Here is an 18067-nt window from a genome sequence, read left to right as displayed (position 1 = left end):
CGCTGATTCTTGTGTGGACTGCCTACGTGACAAATACCATGTTCTATCAATAGGTCATCCCGTAAATGTAATTGCGCTTCTAGAAGTATCGATATCGTAACTTTCGCTCTCATATATACGTAACCATGTATATAGATTATCCTCTTATTTAAAACGAAACATTATTATATATACTAAAAGGAATAACAGTCCTAAACATTATATGTATATTACATCCCAAACTTTATTCAGTAAACTGAATTTTTCTAATCGTCAATTCGTTATTAACTCCTTATATTATAGCATACATATATAATATAAAAAACAATATGCTCTGGTGGTCTGATTAATTTCATCAACAGACGAAAATTCACCTCTACTCAGTTTATTTCCTTGTAAATGTAAAATGAACAAAGCGACATTGAAAAAAAATGTGAAATAATAACAACACAACAAGAAAGTTGTATCCGCGGTCGAAAGTTCAACGGTTCCAGAGGCGCATGCGCAGTAAAGTAAGTTAGCGCGGAACACCCGGATGTGCTGCCGCACGAGCACGATACGGTAGAAGGAAGAGACATGACGCCATGTTTTGATGTCGTCATCCCCCCCCAAACCGCTGTTTCTCGAGTAGCACAATAGTCTGTCAGTGTTTTTCTGTTGTGCGCCTCGTGTTCCGTGTTCCTTTCGGTGGCCGTTTTGGCGTGCTCCATTTCGTCCTTCCCATCGTCGCGTCGAATGTTGGATGCTTGCCTTTTGGACTAACGATTGCCCTCGTGGATTGACGGTCGCTGGAGGTGGCCCTTCGTGTCTTTTCATGTCTGGCGATGTAACCGCAGAGCGGGGGGATCCGCGAGCGTCGTCTACGTGGTGGTAGTGTCCTAGTGCGGGGAGGACGAGCGACCACGATCCTCCACCGAACGGTTAATCCAAGTGGTTACGTCACACACGATCCTGAGCTGGGCTTTCGAAAGAAACGACTTACTAAAGAAGTGGAAGGTGACGACGACGGGGACGAGGACGACGGGCCTGCTAAAATGGAGCTGCGCCTGCACTCGCCAGCCGGAGCAGAACCGATCGTCTATCAATGGCCCCTTACCTCCGGATCCGGATCTGTGAGTAGTGGACCTTCCTAATTACGTACTTGTGATTGTTCTATCTTTGGGAAATACTACGTGATATTGTTGGAAATACATAAAATGCTGGTACGTGACCTGTCTTTTATCCCTCACTCTCACAGCTGATCGTATATGTACCGCACGACGCGATTTTTTCCCACCTTTATTTCATCTCGTTGTCACGTTTATTTTACTCTGTCGGAAAGTTTTTTTAATTATCGAATTCTCTACATCGTGTATTTATTTGTAATTATTTGTTATTATATATGAGGTTCTTAATTGTTCACTGTATACTCTGTGTACATATGTATGTAGAGAAAAAAATGATTCTTTGGTTTTTCCAAACAAAATAGTTTCCTTTAAATTCCTCGTATAAATTATTTATTGTAGGTTAATCGTTTCTTTATTGTAAATAAAGATAATAATAAAATATGGATATTGTCATAAATTATAAGTTATCTGTGTTAAATTACAAATGTAGTAATATAATTTTGATGTTATAATGATTATTTTATTGACTTTAATTTGTAGACATTTATTTGTTTAAATACGTTTAAAAACATTTGTATTAGAGTCATAAATCAAAGGATACTGATTTATGACAGTAGGAAATCTCAAATAGGAGGTCATCCTTATTGCAGGCTATAAATCTTCATTAGTATATAACATATTCTCTATTTCCTATACATTCTTTTGTATATGGTTTTATAAAATATATTTAGGGTATAAATTCTAAAGTTGGAAAATATTGACAGATAAAAAATATTTGTATATTTATGTTTAAGTTACTGAATAAGTTTATTAAAAAAGGAAAAGATGAAACAGAATTTTACATAATGTTTATGAAAATTATATATTTGAAAGAGAATCAAATGGATTTTATTAATTAATTATAGGATCGTCATGATGGTGCACTTGATGTTGTTGAAACAATGAGATGGGTTTGTGAGGATCTGCCAGATCTAAAGCTACCATTAGAAAATAACATTTTATGTGATTATGACACAAGAGATTATGAAAGTATGAAAAATTTATGTGACAAATTTAATAGAGCAATTGATAGTTTAGTTCAACTGGTAAGTAAAATAATTAGTTATATTTAATTAAATCCATAATTTATTTATAATAATTGAGCATAATTTGACATAGGAGAAAGGCACTAGTTTACCATCTCAAAGATTGAATAAAAGACCTAGTCGAGGTTTACTTAGGCATATACTTCAGCAAACATATAATCAAGCAGTAGTGGAACCAGACAAATTAAATCAGTATGAGCCATTTTCACCAGAAGTGTATGGAGAAACTAGTTATGAACTTGTGTGTCAAATGATTGATCAAATTGATGTAACAGAAGATGATGTATTTGTTGACTTGGGATCTGGAGTTGGGCAAGTGGTTCTTCAAATGGCTGCAGCAACTTTATGCAAAATTTGTATTGGAGTTGAAAGAGCTGATGTACCATCAAGATATGCACAGGTACATTACTTCTTTAAGATATTTTGGAGACGGTACTGTTGAATTAATAATTAATATTATCTGTACAAGTATTATTTTTGTCAAATATTAGAGTATGGAAGTAAACTTTCGTAAATGGTTGAATTGGTATGGGAAAAGATGCGGTGAATATCGTTTGGTAAAAGGCGATTTTTTAGCTGATGAACATCGTGAAAGCATTACTGGAGCTACGATAGTGTTTGTTAATAATTTTGCATTCGGCCCAACGGTGGACCATCAACTGAAAGAACGATTTGCTGATTTACGGGATGGAGCACGAATCGTATCGTCAAAATCATTTTGCCCCCTCAACTTTCGCATAACGGATAGAAATCTCAGTGGTAATGTATCATATTTTTATAAAAGACGCAATATACGTGCTACGTCACAAACATATCTTTTTTATTTACAGATATTGGTACAATAATGCATGTATCAGAGATGTCACCACTAAAGGGTTCTGTCTCGTGGACTGGTAAACCGGTATCTTATTATTTACATGTAATTGATCGTACTAAGTTAGAACGTTATTTCCACCGTTTAAAGAATAACAAACAAGGTGGCGACGAAAATTCTGATTCTGTGATAAACAACACTGCCAACAATAATAATAAGGTTACAAATAGAGGTGAGAGAGGTGACAGAGCTAAACGAGATCTTTCGAGGCAGTTAGAAAGCCCGAATCATTCGGAGCAACAAGGAACGAATAGCGATTCTGATGCAGATGAGAATAACATTAAAAATCGTCGGCAATCAAATAAGATCCGTAGAAAACTAAATAGGAAATCAAATGGTATAAGACCCCCAGCTAGAGGGAGACAGAGGGGAAGAGGCGTGAAGAAATCAAAGCCCAAGAAAGCAATTAATATTTCTGGTTTGGACTTATTGCATAGTCAAACATTACTGAGTACATCTCCACAAGCTTTGGGAAAGAAACCACCGCCCGCACCCGGTTGCGTGGATCAACAGCTGTCTTCATTATCACTTTCATTACAGTCACATTCCACCTCTGTGCATGAAGAACTTAGTATACCACCTGCTCCGTCCGCCACTCCGTACGCATTACAAATACTTTTGGACTTGTACAGGTATCTTTGCTTTCTGTAAAATATACATATATGTATGCTGTTTGTATACGTATTTCTTTATACAAATACATTTTCGTATGCAGGGACCAATTTATGCTCATGTTAGAATCAATGAGAACTCCTTCGTACAGAGTGTCAGTCAATACAGATATTGCAAAAGAAAGAGAAAGAAATTCAAAGTTACAATCGAGAGCGGCGCAATTAGAAAAACAAATAAAGGTATTAATTGATGATAGTGTAGCACTTTTAAAAGCAAGAATGACCGAGTTAGGTATAAATGCGACATCGCCTGGAGATTTACTTGCAAAGGCTAAGGAGATAGTTCTTAGACACAAACAGTTGCAAGCTAAAGCAAGTAAGCTACAGGCCCAGGTTGGATCTATGGAAAATGAACAATCGAGATTAACTGCGCTTAGACATCAAGAATTACAAGAAAAGTATAGTAGTCTCACAAATACGAATAGCATATCAAATCCATCACAACCACTTACTCAGGATTACATATTGAAAGAAATTTCTGCAACTTTGTCTCAACGTAAAAGATTACATTGTCAGGTTGGTAGAATGTTCTTATTATCATTTTTATTATTAAAATATATACTATACAATTAAATACAAACAAATGTTTAAATACATAAATTGAGTTCTAATAAATTTACAGGTATCCAAATTGGAACATGAACTAAATGTTCTGGAAAGAGCAAGTAATGAAAAACAAGTTGCTGCAATAGCTCAGCAACAAAGAGAGGCACTAGGTTCTAAACACTCGCAAAGTCAACATCATCATCAGCATCAAAATGGAAAGAGCGGATCGTCACGAAAAAATAGAGAAGGACGTTCTAGATCGCAAGAATGGCCTGATGTTCCTGATATTGGGAAAATACAGGAAAATAATCCAGAAATATTAGCGCAAAAGATCTTGGAAACCGGCAGACAAATAGAAGCTGGCCGAATATTAAACAGACAAAATACTAGTACCAGTACTAATTCTAGAACTAGACTGCCACAAGCATCTCTCAGTTTTTCTACTACTTCACCATCCATTTCATCCTCACAATCGCAAATAAATAATAAGGAGACAACAAATAGAACTCAGGAACCTCCTAGGGTTGCAAATTTCGAAGATAGATTAAAGAGTATCATTACGAGTGTTTTAAATGAAGATCAGCAAAATAGAAATAAGCAACAACAAATGCAACTACAGGTGCAATTACAAAATCAGACTGAGCAAGATAGAAAACGAATTGCATTGCCACAAAATGTTTCTACTCCTGATTATACACAGGTAATATTATAATAATTTTATCTCAATTATTTTATCTAATATGTAAACCATTTTTCTATAGGTTTCACCTGCGAAGTTAGCACTTCGTCGTCACCTCTCTCAAGAACGTCTTTCCTCTCATTTAACACCATCTGATAGGCCAACAATCGACTCGAGGCAATCGAGTCATGATAATCGTATTGTAACAGGAGGAAATGGATTGCTCGGCACTAGAACAATCGGTGATTTAGTCAGTGGAGAAATAGAGAGAACGCTAGAAATATCCAACCAATCTATAATAAATGCTGCTGTTGATATGAGCGCAATTGTAAGGCCAGAAAATGTATATTCTCCTATCAGTAGACCAGCTAGTGCAGAAGGTGATGCTGGCTTATCAACTCTGGCGCACGTAGCAAGTTACGCTCCAACTTCTTCTGCCATTTCAACATGTACTCCTACCACTACTTCAAGATCATCTGTGTTATTTACTCCAGTAACACAACCACAAAGGTATTATATTATACGCTTATCTAGCAGTAATTGTGTTCTTATAAATTAGAAGTTCCATTTTATAATTCATTTTTCCTTATTTAGATACACACCAGTCCAGTTACCTCGTGCAGATATCAAACCGTATCATGAATCGTATTTCTCTGACAATCCTTCTCAGTCACTCACACAGGCCCATCCGCCACCACCATTACATACATCACAGGCAACATCAAACGGCGAGCTTTTGCCAGTAGAAGGATTAGCTGCATCTTTACATGCTCGTATTTTAAATAATCACAACACAAAAACCGAGCCAATACTGACTACAAATAGAAGGTATTAAAATTTTATTTAGTTTTCCTTTTCCTTTCTTTTGTGTTAGGAAAAGTGATTTGACCCATATAGTTCTATCGTAATAGATTTCAACCATATCCTCGATATGCAACCAGTAGCAACAATAATGGCAGTACAACAACAAATGGTATGGTGACAGCCATTTGTCAATCACAACCTTCGATGTCACTAAAAACAGAGGCAGTGGTATCATCAGTAAGCACAAGCGGAGCGCCATTGAGTCCTCTTGTGGAACCACATTCTAATACGTCCACGCCGCTAGTTGATGAGCCCCAAATGACAACACAGAGACAACGAAATGGTATTGGCGATGACGGTGAGCAGAACGTTCTATATTTCAATTTTACTCCTTCTATTATGCATTCTGTCAAAGTATTAGAGTAGGAAATGCTTTGGAATGTATATATCTAAGTTTTAAAATATGCTTTTCACACTGGCTGTAAGAAAAAATATGAGTATATTTGAAATTTTGAAATATTTCTAAATACTAAAGACTAATTTTTACAATGTGATCACAGCAATATAAAATAGCAATACAAGTTATCAATCCAGCAACAAAATGGAAAAAAATATCTTGAAATTAATGCAAATATTTCCCTTTTACATTCCACAATTAGCATTTTGACTTTACTGTACACAAAGTGTATTTGCTCTACTCATCAATACTCTAAATCTTTACTATATAGAACCTATACTCTAAACACCTTGCTTTATCTTTCTTAAGATACTATCGTATTAATTTCTGCTACGCACCTTTTATTAGTTTTTTTATGCACTAATGGTTTACAATCATTGTCTATGGTTTCCCTTATCTTATGGAGCTGGTACTTGATCTTTATTTATATTTATTTTTGTTGTTGTTTGCTGTATTTGTTAGATGCACTGTAGCTGTTTGTTGGTTAGATCTGTCTGTCACATACTCAATCTCACTCACAACCCTTGAAGCTTGTTTTATTAGAGATTGAGACACATTCAGAGGGAGAAATCAAAAAGTACGGCTGCCTGTGGGTTGGTTCGTGGTTGCTGGTGAGTTATCCCACAGGAGTTGTCCAAAATTCCTTTTTTATATTAGTGTTATTACAGCCATTCGATAAAATGCAGATTTAGATTTTTAGCTTTCTTATATATTTTTTATATTATATAAATATTAGACATATTATCTATATAATATAATAAATTTTCCATGAAAATAAGCCAGACTCAAGAAATTTTTTTGGTAAAAACAATAATAAAGGTTATTTCACAATTTACAGCCTACTTATGCATAACAAGGAACTTAAGAACAGATGGAGCATGTTAAATTTATATAAAAATACTGTATCTTTACTTGATGGGTTTTTGTAATTTTTGGTGCATGCTTTTCTGCATGATAGCATAATATATAAAATGCGATTAATGTAGTGTTTCTTTCATTGAGTAGTTATATGCGTTGTACAAGAAAAGATGAAGTGGATTTTACAAGGTACTGTACATGATAAATATCGCACATATTTTTTATTTGCATAACAAAAATAAAACAAATGACACTTACTAATTACATGATGAACATTTACATCGTAGCATTTATCTTTAATGACAACTATATTTCAAGCAGTACTGCTTCTTATACACTATCTTTAAAATAATATTTACTATCTCCATACACAATACAGATAATATACTATTTTACCAATAGAATCGTTTTATTACACAATAACTATGATTTAACACGTATGTGCATAGTGCATATAAGTAATGACAAAGTAACAATTACAATTATACAAATATACTTTACTGTACGATTATTGAAAAGGGTTATTGGCTTATTTTTATGAAAATACGTTGTACCGTCTTAGAGCGTGTAAGCAGTGTATCTAAGTGGAGTTCATTTTGCAGACGGAGAAGCGGATTGGCAAGATCGTATCAGTTCTGGATTTGATAGATTGGTTGCATTCGCGTCGACGGAGTTGGACAAGCGAAGAAGATCTACAGAGGGAGTAAATACAAGTCCTGACAGCGGTTTAGGATCGGACAGCACGGTGACGGGACCTCCACCGGTGATTCCGTCGCCAGATGAAGCACTGGGACCTCCACGTACACCTTCACCGACCAGTCCTCGCCCACCGAATCCCTCCAACAGTAGTAGTACGAGCAGTAACAGCAGTAGTAGCAGTAGCACATCTTCGGTGCCTCTAAAATATCAACGTCATCCAGATCCGGAACGACATCATTTTAAGAAAAAGTTTTTTCATAGAGATTGGAACAACTCTGGGAGTACCAGTAAGTTTCGTCCTAAAGGCAAGGATTGGGATTGGAATCATTCAGGACAATGGCCTTCGAATGACGAACAATCTTAATCAATTTTTTATACAGCGTGTCTTCATAAGCTAGTATGTTAAGCTTTTTAACGGGTTGTACCTTATGGTTTGATTGACAGAAATAAGTTGAATGCAAGTCTATATTTCTTTATTTACAGATGCAATAAAACTCCATTTATCGAACACCATCTTTGCGACGAAGCTTTATTTAGCGATTCTATGTATCCGAGTTTTATTTACGTTCTATTTATCCATGAGTATGAAATCATATTATTTAAATGAAATCGTAGGTAGTAGGAAGAGTCAGTGAACTGCATAACTGCAATTGAACTGAACTGTTTGTTTCTACATGGATTCAGATAAATAGAGTTTTATTCGTGTATTATTTCATTTCATAGTAGAAATATTATTTTCTGCTTTCCTTTTTGCTCTTCGTAATGTAGCGTTTAAGACAATTCTAAATTATTTTGGAACATACATGTATATTGTTGCAGTATAAGACACTTTTTGTGATTCAGCTCGAAGTGGTACTTGTATTCGACTTAAAAATTTTTCTTCTTTAATTATTTTTTTCCTTTGGACTAAAGAATAAGAAATGACTCAGTGAAGTGAGATGTTCTATAATTTGCCTTTTATATGTTTCATCCAAATATTTATTTATTTAACGGAGGCCTTGATCACAAGGCTAAAAGTATTATGAAATTTTTTCGGAATGCTACATTTCGATAGTAAAATCTATTTAATATTTAACTGTATACTCACGCGTATATTAAAACGTGAAGTACCGAAGAACGTCAAAGACGCTGTTATACATTACTCACTGATAAGCATTTGAAGTTAATATTAACTACTACATTTTTTGATGAAAGAAAAAAAACAATTTAGAAGATAATCATTGTCGATTTGATATATGGACATACGGTGAGAATGTGTTTGCCTTCATAAAATATATGCTAATACCATAGAGATTATATTCCGTAAAAAAAAAAGAAAAGGAAAAGTTAAACAATTTGTAAATGGATTCGTCTATAATTATGGTATGTGACTATCACATATAAAATGTAGTAAGTTAAAGAAAAGTGCTGTGTAAAAAATCTAACATATATTACGGGCGTCGTAGCTAACGTAACTAGCTCACAAAAAGGGAAGAAAAGAAGCTACCAAAACCTATGTGTGTTCGTAGCAAATATTCGCTGCATATTTTATACGCAGCTCTGTATCCCCCAATTGTTTCCGGAGGATGCAGTTATCGAAGTGTTCACTGTTGCTCATAAACGAATATGACGACAGACAGCGAAGAATAGTCATTTCACTAACCGCAAGTTAAATCTAACTCATCTTTCTTTTTTGTTTTTGTTTCTTTTTTTTTGGCACAAATTTAGCCACTGATTTTTAAGATTGTGCAAAATAATCCAAAGAACGACCTCTCCATGAGAGTTTAAATAAAGAAATTTTCCCAGCAGAGTTTGATCAGACTTGAAATAATCTCGCTGGTGAATACGAGATTCGACGTGTAAATAAAATGCGACGTACCTTTTAAAAAATACGCGCATCTACATTGTATAAAAGATTTTTTAGTCATTGTGTCGTAAATATAGCAGAAAGTTTGTAAAAATGAGAGAAAGGAACAACCGAGTAACTGTCAACAATTGAAATGTAAGAAAAAAGAAAACAAAATGGAGTTTAGAAGAAAATCGACCACTCCTCGTACATGATTGTAATTAGTTATCAAATTATTTAATAATCCTCTTATACATTAGTACGATATAATTAAATAACGATGTAGGCACCTGCCAAGTTTAGCATGTTATATACACTGCCGAAAAACTTCTTTAATTTTATTATTGATCATTATTATTATTTATTGTTTCTATTGAAATATTTTAATACTAAGGTTTTTGTAACAAGCATATTTTCTCTTTCATTCCTACCTTCCATTTGCGTGATTTATCACTGCAGTAATAAAAGAAGAAGAACAAAACGAAACTTAAGGAATGGTGATAAAATGAAAATAATACCGATGTTGTATTGTTACCATTTTGTTGAGGTAATAAGAGAGAAAAACAGTATAGAATGATAAATGCATTTTTAAGCGTATATCAATGGGGGTAAAAGAAATTTATTACGATGTTGCCTGATTATGTTAATTGTTATCTATGCAATAATACACACTTTTGTTGTAAACGAAAGGACACGTTAGTAGGTTTGTTAGGGTAATTCGTTGATTTGCTGCGTGAGCGAACAATGGTTGAAATATACATATATACACAAGAAATGATCATAACACGATTTTATAGAACCGAGAAACAGATGTAAACAGTATCTGTAGATATAATGCAACAAAGTACAAAGTTCTACCTGAACAGATTATATTTCATACAGTATCTGTTTTGTACATCGAGTAACCAATGCATTGAAATATACCACATTTTTATCTTAATTTATTAAATCTTTAATCGTTCCATTGACAATGCTATTATCACGTTCATTAAAAAAAAAAAAAAAAGAAGCTGTATATTCTGTACTATCATTTAATGTATACATGTAAGTTATATAGAAAACGGTATTTACGACAAAAAAAAGTTATCAACTTCCTATGAATTCCGTTTCCTATGCACCTCGATGAACATTCACGTAGAACTCCTACATTATTATTACATAATTCATTCAAATCTCAGTGTCAATGACATTGGCAATACAGGTGCCAGCATGCATCTCGTATTGTATATATATTATGCTTTTGCAAAAGATAAATGATATACGGGTTTCGCAACCCATGCACTCACGCGCGTATATAAGAACAAGTTTGTCGCTCTTCTATGTACTTGAACTTGAATTTTATAACGTGCACCATGGCCTTCGTATTAGAAACTGTTCTACTGCTTTTATTCCGATTAGCTTACGCTCGAAACATGCAGGACATTGAAATTGTTTTATTACCATTATGGAATGCGGAAGATAGCGCAGAGGTAGTTATCTATTGCAACATCTTTATTTTTATATACGTATATAATTTACAAAATTTGCACGTTCACTGTATGCGCATTGGATTAAAGTCAACACTTGCCTTTTTGTAATTTGCATGCGATACGCAAATTAAAAAACGCGACATTTTCAAAATAAGTTTTATAGTAAAATAATTTTATTAATATAGTTTATTAGATTAATAATATTCCTTCTATAAAGCTAACATCATTGTACGTTATAAGTTACTTCATCGGTAAATTACAGATGCCTCTAAGCTTCAAAGCGTTCGACCAATCGGTTGAACTAATGTTACACAGAAACGATAAAATCACAGCACCTCAATTTAAAATTTGGAAGCACAGCGATACAGATATCATGGAAGAGTTAGAGCTTAGTAAACCAATCTCGTGTCATTACCTTCATCGAGATGATCTTAGTTCCGCTGCTGTGAGTCTTTGTGGAGAGCATGGTGTGGTCAGTATTGAAATTCCGAAACATTAGAAAGAAAGACATTTCGTAAAACAAGCGCTTTTTTATCACAGCATGGTCTCATTTTTCTAAATAACACCACATTAGAGATTACACCGCTTCAGAGTCAGGATATCTCATTTTTCCATGATCATTACATACGACGACGTTCAGAAATGTTGGGAGAGCCTCATATCGTCAGAAGAACTTACAGTTCTTTCACGTTTTTCGAAGATGATTCAGATTATTCTACTCAACTTCATAATTATTTAACAGATGGAAATGAGATCAGAGAACCATTTGAAAATGTCAACAGAAATAACATAAACGATGCTTTGACATTAGAATTGGCATTGTTCTTTGACGAGACTGGCTACAATATCTTTTCACCATTTTTTGATAAGAACGACGAGAAGATCATCGACATGCTATTAGCTTACGTAAACGGTGTACAGGCAATTTATCATCATCCCAGTTTAGGAATTGCAATCGATATTTCCCTCGTTAGATTGGAGATTATGCAAAAACAGCCACGTGTTCTACCGCATCACGATGGCGAACGAGGAAAATTATTGGATTCTTTTTGCAATTACGCGATGAAGGAGAATCCGGAGGATGAATTTCATCCTGATCATTGGGACATGGGTTTGTACGTTTCTGGTTTGGATTTCTATGTTGTGGAGGCTGGGCAAAAGAATAGTGCCACTATGGGTCTGGCAGTAGTAGGTGGATTGTGCATCAAACAATATTCTTGCGTTATTGCTGAGTTAGGCGTGACGAATCAATTTGGAAAACCATTTCCATCGGCAGGGTTCACGTCTGTTTATATAGCAGCTCACGAAATCGGACATAAGTAAGTTCATTCGTTCTCTTAGTCTAGTTCTCTTCTCTAATTTTTGAAATCTCTCAACACGAACGAACTTAAACGACATTTTCCTACAAAAATGTTAAGAAGAAATATCTGGATAACATTGATTAATGATTCTCTCCTAAAAAGTTTAGGGATGCATCACGATTCGGTTGGAAACACGTGTCCAAGGGATGGCTACATAATGTCTCCTAGTAGAGGTATCAATGGCGAGACCGCTTGGTCAGAATGCAGTCGCGATGTGGTTCAAAATCTTCCATATACGAAACCCTGTCTGAAAGACAGGCCAACTTCGCCTATAAGCAGTCGATTGGATCACAGCAAGTTTTTCAATCTACCAGGCAGAGAATGGACCGCTAAAAGACAATGTGAAGTGCTACTCCGCGATAAAGACGCTACTGTAGCCACGTTGTATAAAGTCTGCGAGTCGCTACAGTGTAAGACTCCGCATAGAAACGGATACTATTTCGCTGGACCTGCTCTAGATGGAACTTACTGTGCACCAGGCAAAGAGTGCCGCGGTGGTGAATGTAAAAACGCCCTACAAATGTACCCCGATTTTATTCAACAGGGAGGATGGAGTGAATGGAAAACAGGGTCCTGTAAAAGTGGATGCTTGATGAAATCGACCGGCGCTCAAACTAGACGACGATACTGCGACAGGCCAATGCCAAAGAACACAGAAACCGGTTGCCAAGGATTGCACTATGACGTAGTTCTTTGCAAAGACGATAATCTATGCAAGAAGAAGCGCAAGAGCATGAGCGAGTTCGCGGCACTGAGGTGCGGAGAGTTCAGCGAAAGATTGCCAGAATTGGATGCGAAGGGTGGCGGGCTACAAGCGCCGCACGAACGCGAAAGGCCATGGATGGCCTGCGCTATATTCTGTCGGCGAAAAGACATAGCATCTTATTACACGCCGCGCGTGGAATTAAACGACCTTGGCCTTGACCCATACTTTCCAGATGGGACATGGTGTCATGTCGAGGAGGGACAAAATTATTTTTGTCGCCAGCACCACTGTCTACCAGAGAGTATTCGTTCCGATAAAACGCTGCAAAATGATCGGCAGAGGAACGACGACATTGAGTTCGGCCCTCAAAATGCACACGCCGGAAGGCTTCGTCTTGACAATCAGGTGATTAAGTATTTGAGCCTGGGCCCCGACGGGTTGCCCCTCTTGACTTCCTTGTCGTACGGTATTGGGTTTCCGCCAGACGAGGATGAGTGGATCGATAAAGATTACGTAGAACTGATGAAACCAACGGAAGAAACTTCCTTTGAGTCATCGTATCGGATAAGAGAATAATTTTTTTTCATTTTGTCTAACTCTTTTATTTATTTTTGTTAAGTATTTTTTATTGATTTCAGTACCTTCATCTAATTTTGATAAATTATAGTTATTGAAGTATTTCTTTATCGTGTCAATCTTTAACATAGGTGATTGATAAGATAACGATATCAAGTCTAATTACTGATTAATGTAAAAAAGATCGATAAGAAAGAAAGAAAAAGAAAAGTTTCTAAGAGAATTCGAATTATTAATATTAAAAGCGAAGTGTTCAAGTGTTCTCCTCATTATTATTCAATCGTATTCCTTACTTTATATAATGCAGTATAAATATAAATATACCAATAAATTATACACCAATATACATATGTATATAGGTATGAGAACACACGTAGAAAAATGAAGGGTGTAAACCTCATACGTGAATATATATGTATATGCATATTTACACAGAAATTCTACTGTTTCACTACGCAATTGTATGTGAAAGTATCTCAGGCCTCGGGAGATAGGACGATGACGTCATCTACTTCGCTGTCTATTTTAGGAGTGTCCCGATGTTATATCCAGCGTAGGAGCGATCATGAGACAAAAGGATTGAATAAAAATACAAAATCGTGTCACTTAATTGTATCGATATTATTTTAGCGTACAAATAATTAACCAACCATTAAAATTAAGAAAACGCGTTACATAAGAAAACAATCAGCTCGATATTACAAATAGTTGTTTATACATACATGTGCTTTCATATGACAAAAACCTCCATCCAGTCACCGTGAAATTGAAGGAAATTAATGAGCAAGGTACAATTTGTTGTTTGAATATACAAATTTAATTTGTTCTACTATATACTTACGTATCTATGTACGTACTTGTAATTCATTGAAAATGGGAAAGAACCAAATTACAATATATATATGAATGATGGAATAAGAGAACAAAAGGCAAAATAAGATGATTGGAACACAATGATGGTGGCAATTTGTCATACTTCCGCAGATTTACCGTTCACACAAACCAGGCACGCTAGACGCATTTACATTAAAGAATACTTACAGACCATATACGCATACGCAAACGCATTCATTCACCATAATTGTATACATAATACATACTCTGAATGTACAGAATAAACAAAATTAAGCAAGTCACATTCATACAGAGCTGCATTCTAACGGACTCGCACTGTTAAATCATATAACTTAACGTAAATATATTCGGTCTTATTCAATATTTTAGGATCTTTCTTCCCGCATGTAAAGGCAAAATACGTTTCACTGCACTACGAAAGCAATGGTCATTTGTTTTACTCTTTCGAATTATAACAAACATAAATTTGCCTAAACCCAAATCAAAAACCTGATTTACATTTGACTAATCGAAAACCACATTTTCCTAGCTAGAAGATAAAATTATTATTTGCATCGTCTCAACAAATATTTGTTCACAGCTCTCTAACCACGCATTTATGTACTAGAACGTACACGAGTGTTTATTCTCGTCAATTGGGACGATTAGAGGACTGTCGTTGTGATGACAATTATCCATGCTTTTTTTCGTTCTCAATTCTGTGTTCAATTCGGTAGAGTATCGTACAATATGTCCCTCGCACTTTGCGTTAATGTGTCAGGAAATTTGATGTCGAATGAGACCAGGAGATCACCTTTCCTTGATGGTTCCTTTGGGAATGGTAGGCCATGACCCTGAATCCTCCTAACCATATTGGGTTTTACAATTTCTCTTGTCAAATTTAAGTTGATTTTTTCGCCAGTAAGCGTAGGAACTTCAATGATAGTACCGCATAAAGCTTGTTTCAGACTTAGTTTGCAAGTGTATCGTATATCACTTCCTTCCCTTCTAAAAAGAGGATGTGGTTTATCTCTGATGATGAAAACAATATCTGCTGGAACCTTTCCACGGCCTTGGTCACCTTCTTTTTGGAACGTTATCTTAGTGCCAGCTTTCCATCCAGGTTTTACATTAATTGTGAGAACCTTGTCTTCTTTTTTGGTAGAACCATCTGGCTGAACAACTCGTTTGGAGATTTTCATTTTCTTTGTACAACCACGTAGAATCTCTTCTAAGCTGATATACAAATCATGCTCGATAGCAGGGTCTTGAGCGCGGTCTTTATTGCCTCCTCTGCCAGAATTAGACCCCACAAAGTTGAAAGAATGTGACCTAAAAGCTCCACCTTGACCTTGACGTTGTGGTCCAACTCCCAATCCAAGTGGATCGTCTATGTCCATATCATCATCGTGGAAAGTGAAAACCCGGTTTCCTATAGGGCCTCCAAATTCAAAAAATGTTTGGAAAGGACTAGCAGAACCAAAGAATTGAGCAAACGTTGCTTTTGGATCTCCATGGAAAGTATATGTCGTGCCACCGCCACCTCCTCCTGCTGTTCCAGCTCCTCCCTTTAATCCTTCCTCTCCAAACTTGTCATATACTTCCCTCTTTTTAGCATCAGAAAGTACTTCATAAGCTTCAGCTATTTCCTTGAACTTCTCCTCTGCCCCAGCACTCCTGTTTTTATCAGGATGATACTTTAAAGCTAACTTTCTGTAGGCTTTTTTGATCTCATCGTCACTGGCAATTTTGCTTATGCCTAATATTTTATAGTAATCTTTCCCCATTGGTTACAGATCTGGAACAATTTAAATAAAAGGAAGATTGATATATTGTTTGTGTAAAAATGAAAAATACAAATTTGTTGAAACAAAGAATCAATTTATTGTCTTTTATTTACAATTATCAAATTACATTTCATTGATCCCTTTTTATGGTATTTTTCTAAATCATTATATCATCTAATTATAAGAAATTACTTCAATTTACTTAAATTGTTTTCTATTAAACTATAAGTAGATTTATGACGTATATGAAGCATTTTGTAAGTTATTTTTTTATGAAAAGTATATCATACATATTACATTCTATTCAAAATTATACTGTTGCACATATCGCGGACATTACATACATAACAATGTGTGATCCAAGTGAAATGTTACATCATTGCAAAACACGTTTTTCGAGGGTCCGTATAATGTTCTATATCGACGATTTGGGAAACGATGTTTAACGCAACGTGACCATAAAAGTGCGGCTCTTTCTGAAGTTTCAAGTACGATTCGACGTCATACAACACAAAGAACTGTTTTTGTCTTTTACAAATCACTTTAGAAAATACAAAATATATTCTTTTTTATTATATACATATATCAAAATCATTTTTCAGTTCCATCTTACTTTTCCATTTACATAACTTTACATAATTGTATTGGAGGTTATTGATTTAGACTAACGAAATGTCTACAAAAATTTATCAAACGAAATCTTGAGTGCTTTATCGAAATCTTTTACGGTACGGTCAAACTTTGCATCCTAGTACTAATACTACTATTATATGACTTATAGGTTTTGCAATCGAGAAAACAAGTAATTGTGAAAAGGCTACATAACTCTGGAAATTTGAAAGTTTGAAGAACAGTTGGTTTTATATCAGATAGCGTTTATTATCGAATTAAACTGGTAAAAGCACAAGAGTAGAAAACCTGTTCCGTTCTCCCAACTATCGAGAGACCGAGACTGAACAATGGTATATAGGTACTAAATACGATAATGCCAATGATCTGCCATTTTTTCGCATATTCTCGAGAAAAGAAGTATGGATGTCTCTCTAACGCACACCCACGTATGTATTTCACCGATATCTATTTCTGGCAATGATGAGCGCGTACAAGCGACGAACGTGTCCGCTTCTACAAACGTGCAACGATTGCGAGCAGCGTAAAAATAAATTCTACTGTGTCCACGATGGCTACCCTAATCTCCACCTTGAAGCATTTATCTATCATAAAATTATGCTACGAATATACTCGAATGACTCCCCATCGCGAATCGCCCATTTTATTTCCTCACGAACATCTGACAGAATCCAAGGAACACCCTACGGTAGTATTTATCGTTGATGATTTTCATTCGACACTTACCGTTGCTGTTCTTGTTATCGCTTGATAAATTAGAAAATCCAATTGGCACTAAATTCACTGAGATTTCTGAAAAAACGTTATGCAGTTTGATGAAATGTTTGTTTCTGACAGATTGGATGAAACAACATTTAACACCTCTCTTTACGTACTAAAGTGTCGCGTAAGCTGTGCAGTCCATATATACAAACTTTCCTTCTAGTGGCTTCCGGAACTTTCGAGAATGGGTCGACGGCAGTTCCGTAGCACTTATTTAATGACGTCAGTAATCCCCACTCCTAGTTATAGATCGAAAACGCGACCGAAAATCGCGCGCGCTTTATGAAACGTAATATCGACACCATGATAAATAAACGATATATTCAGTAAATAATATACTAGCAATATATATTGAATAA

The 18067-nt window shown here is 35.5% G+C and overlaps 3 protein-coding genes across 8 annotated transcripts; 2 read left to right on the top strand and 1 right to left on the bottom strand.

Moving 5' to 3' along the window:
* The first annotated feature begins 53 nt into the window (after window positions 1–53).
* LOC126872086 (histone-lysine N-methyltransferase, H3 lysine-79 specific) lies at window positions 54–10523 on the top strand. 5 transcript variants are annotated; one of them, XM_050631612.1, is made up of 12 exons: window positions 54–1091; window positions 1991–2170; window positions 2244–2570; window positions 2662–2929; window positions 3001–3676; window positions 3760–4231; window positions 4338–4961; window positions 5023–5450; window positions 5535–5768; window positions 5882–6102; window positions 7207–7248; window positions 7662–10523. In XM_050631612.1, the coding sequence occupies exons 1-12, from the start codon at window positions 1014–1016 to the stop codon at window positions 8120–8122; spliced, it is 4011 nt and encodes a 1336-aa protein (XP_050487569.1). In that variant the 5' UTR covers window positions 54–1013; the 3' UTR covers window positions 8123–10523. The 5 variants fall into 5 exon arrangements, 4 of the variants coding, with proteins under 4 accessions (XP_050487569.1, XP_050487568.1, XP_050487570.1 ...); XR_007691839.1 differs by lacking the exon at window positions 7207–7248 and adding an exon at window positions 6664–6812 and having other exon boundaries at window positions 62–1091; window positions 5852–6102; window positions 7662–7810; XM_050631611.1 differs by having other exon boundaries at window positions 70–1091; window positions 5852–6102.
* A 126-nt stretch (window positions 10524–10649) lies between these two features.
* On the top strand, window positions 10650–15270 carry LOC126872099 (A disintegrin and metalloproteinase with thrombospondin motifs adt-2). 2 transcript variants are annotated; one of them, XM_050631648.1, is made up of 4 exons: window positions 10650–11052; window positions 11315–11524; window positions 11593–12371; window positions 12516–15070. In XM_050631648.1, the coding sequence occupies exons 1-4, from the start codon at window positions 10903–10905 to the stop codon at window positions 13693–13695; spliced, it is 2319 nt and encodes a 772-aa protein (XP_050487605.1). In that variant the 5' UTR covers window positions 10650–10902; the 3' UTR covers window positions 13696–15070. The 2 variants fall into 2 exon arrangements, 1 of the variants encoding a protein (XP_050487605.1); XR_007691845.1 differs by having other exon boundaries at window positions 10650–12371; window positions 12516–14046; window positions 14131–15270.
* LOC126872105 (dnaJ protein homolog 1-like) lies at window positions 14296–17931 on the bottom strand. The gene is made up of 3 exons (XM_050631658.1): window positions 17822–17931; window positions 17673–17738; window positions 14296–16327 (listed from the first exon to the last, which is right to left on the bottom strand). Exon 3 carries the CDS (start codon window positions 16314–16316, stop codon window positions 15255–15257), a length of 1062 nt encoding a protein of 353 aa, XP_050487615.1. The 5' UTR covers window positions 16317–16327; window positions 17673–17738; window positions 17822–17931; the 3' UTR covers window positions 14296–15254.
* Between the last annotated feature and the right edge of the window lie 136 nt (window positions 17932–18067).

Source organism: Bombus huntii, chromosome 12, assembly GCF_024542735.1.
Source record: "Bombus huntii isolate Logan2020A chromosome 12, iyBomHunt1.1, whole genome shotgun sequence".
NCBI classification, from domain to species: Eukaryota; Metazoa; Arthropoda; class Insecta; order Hymenoptera; family Apidae; genus Bombus; species Bombus huntii.
This window is presented reverse-complemented; position numbering and strand designations above follow the sequence as displayed.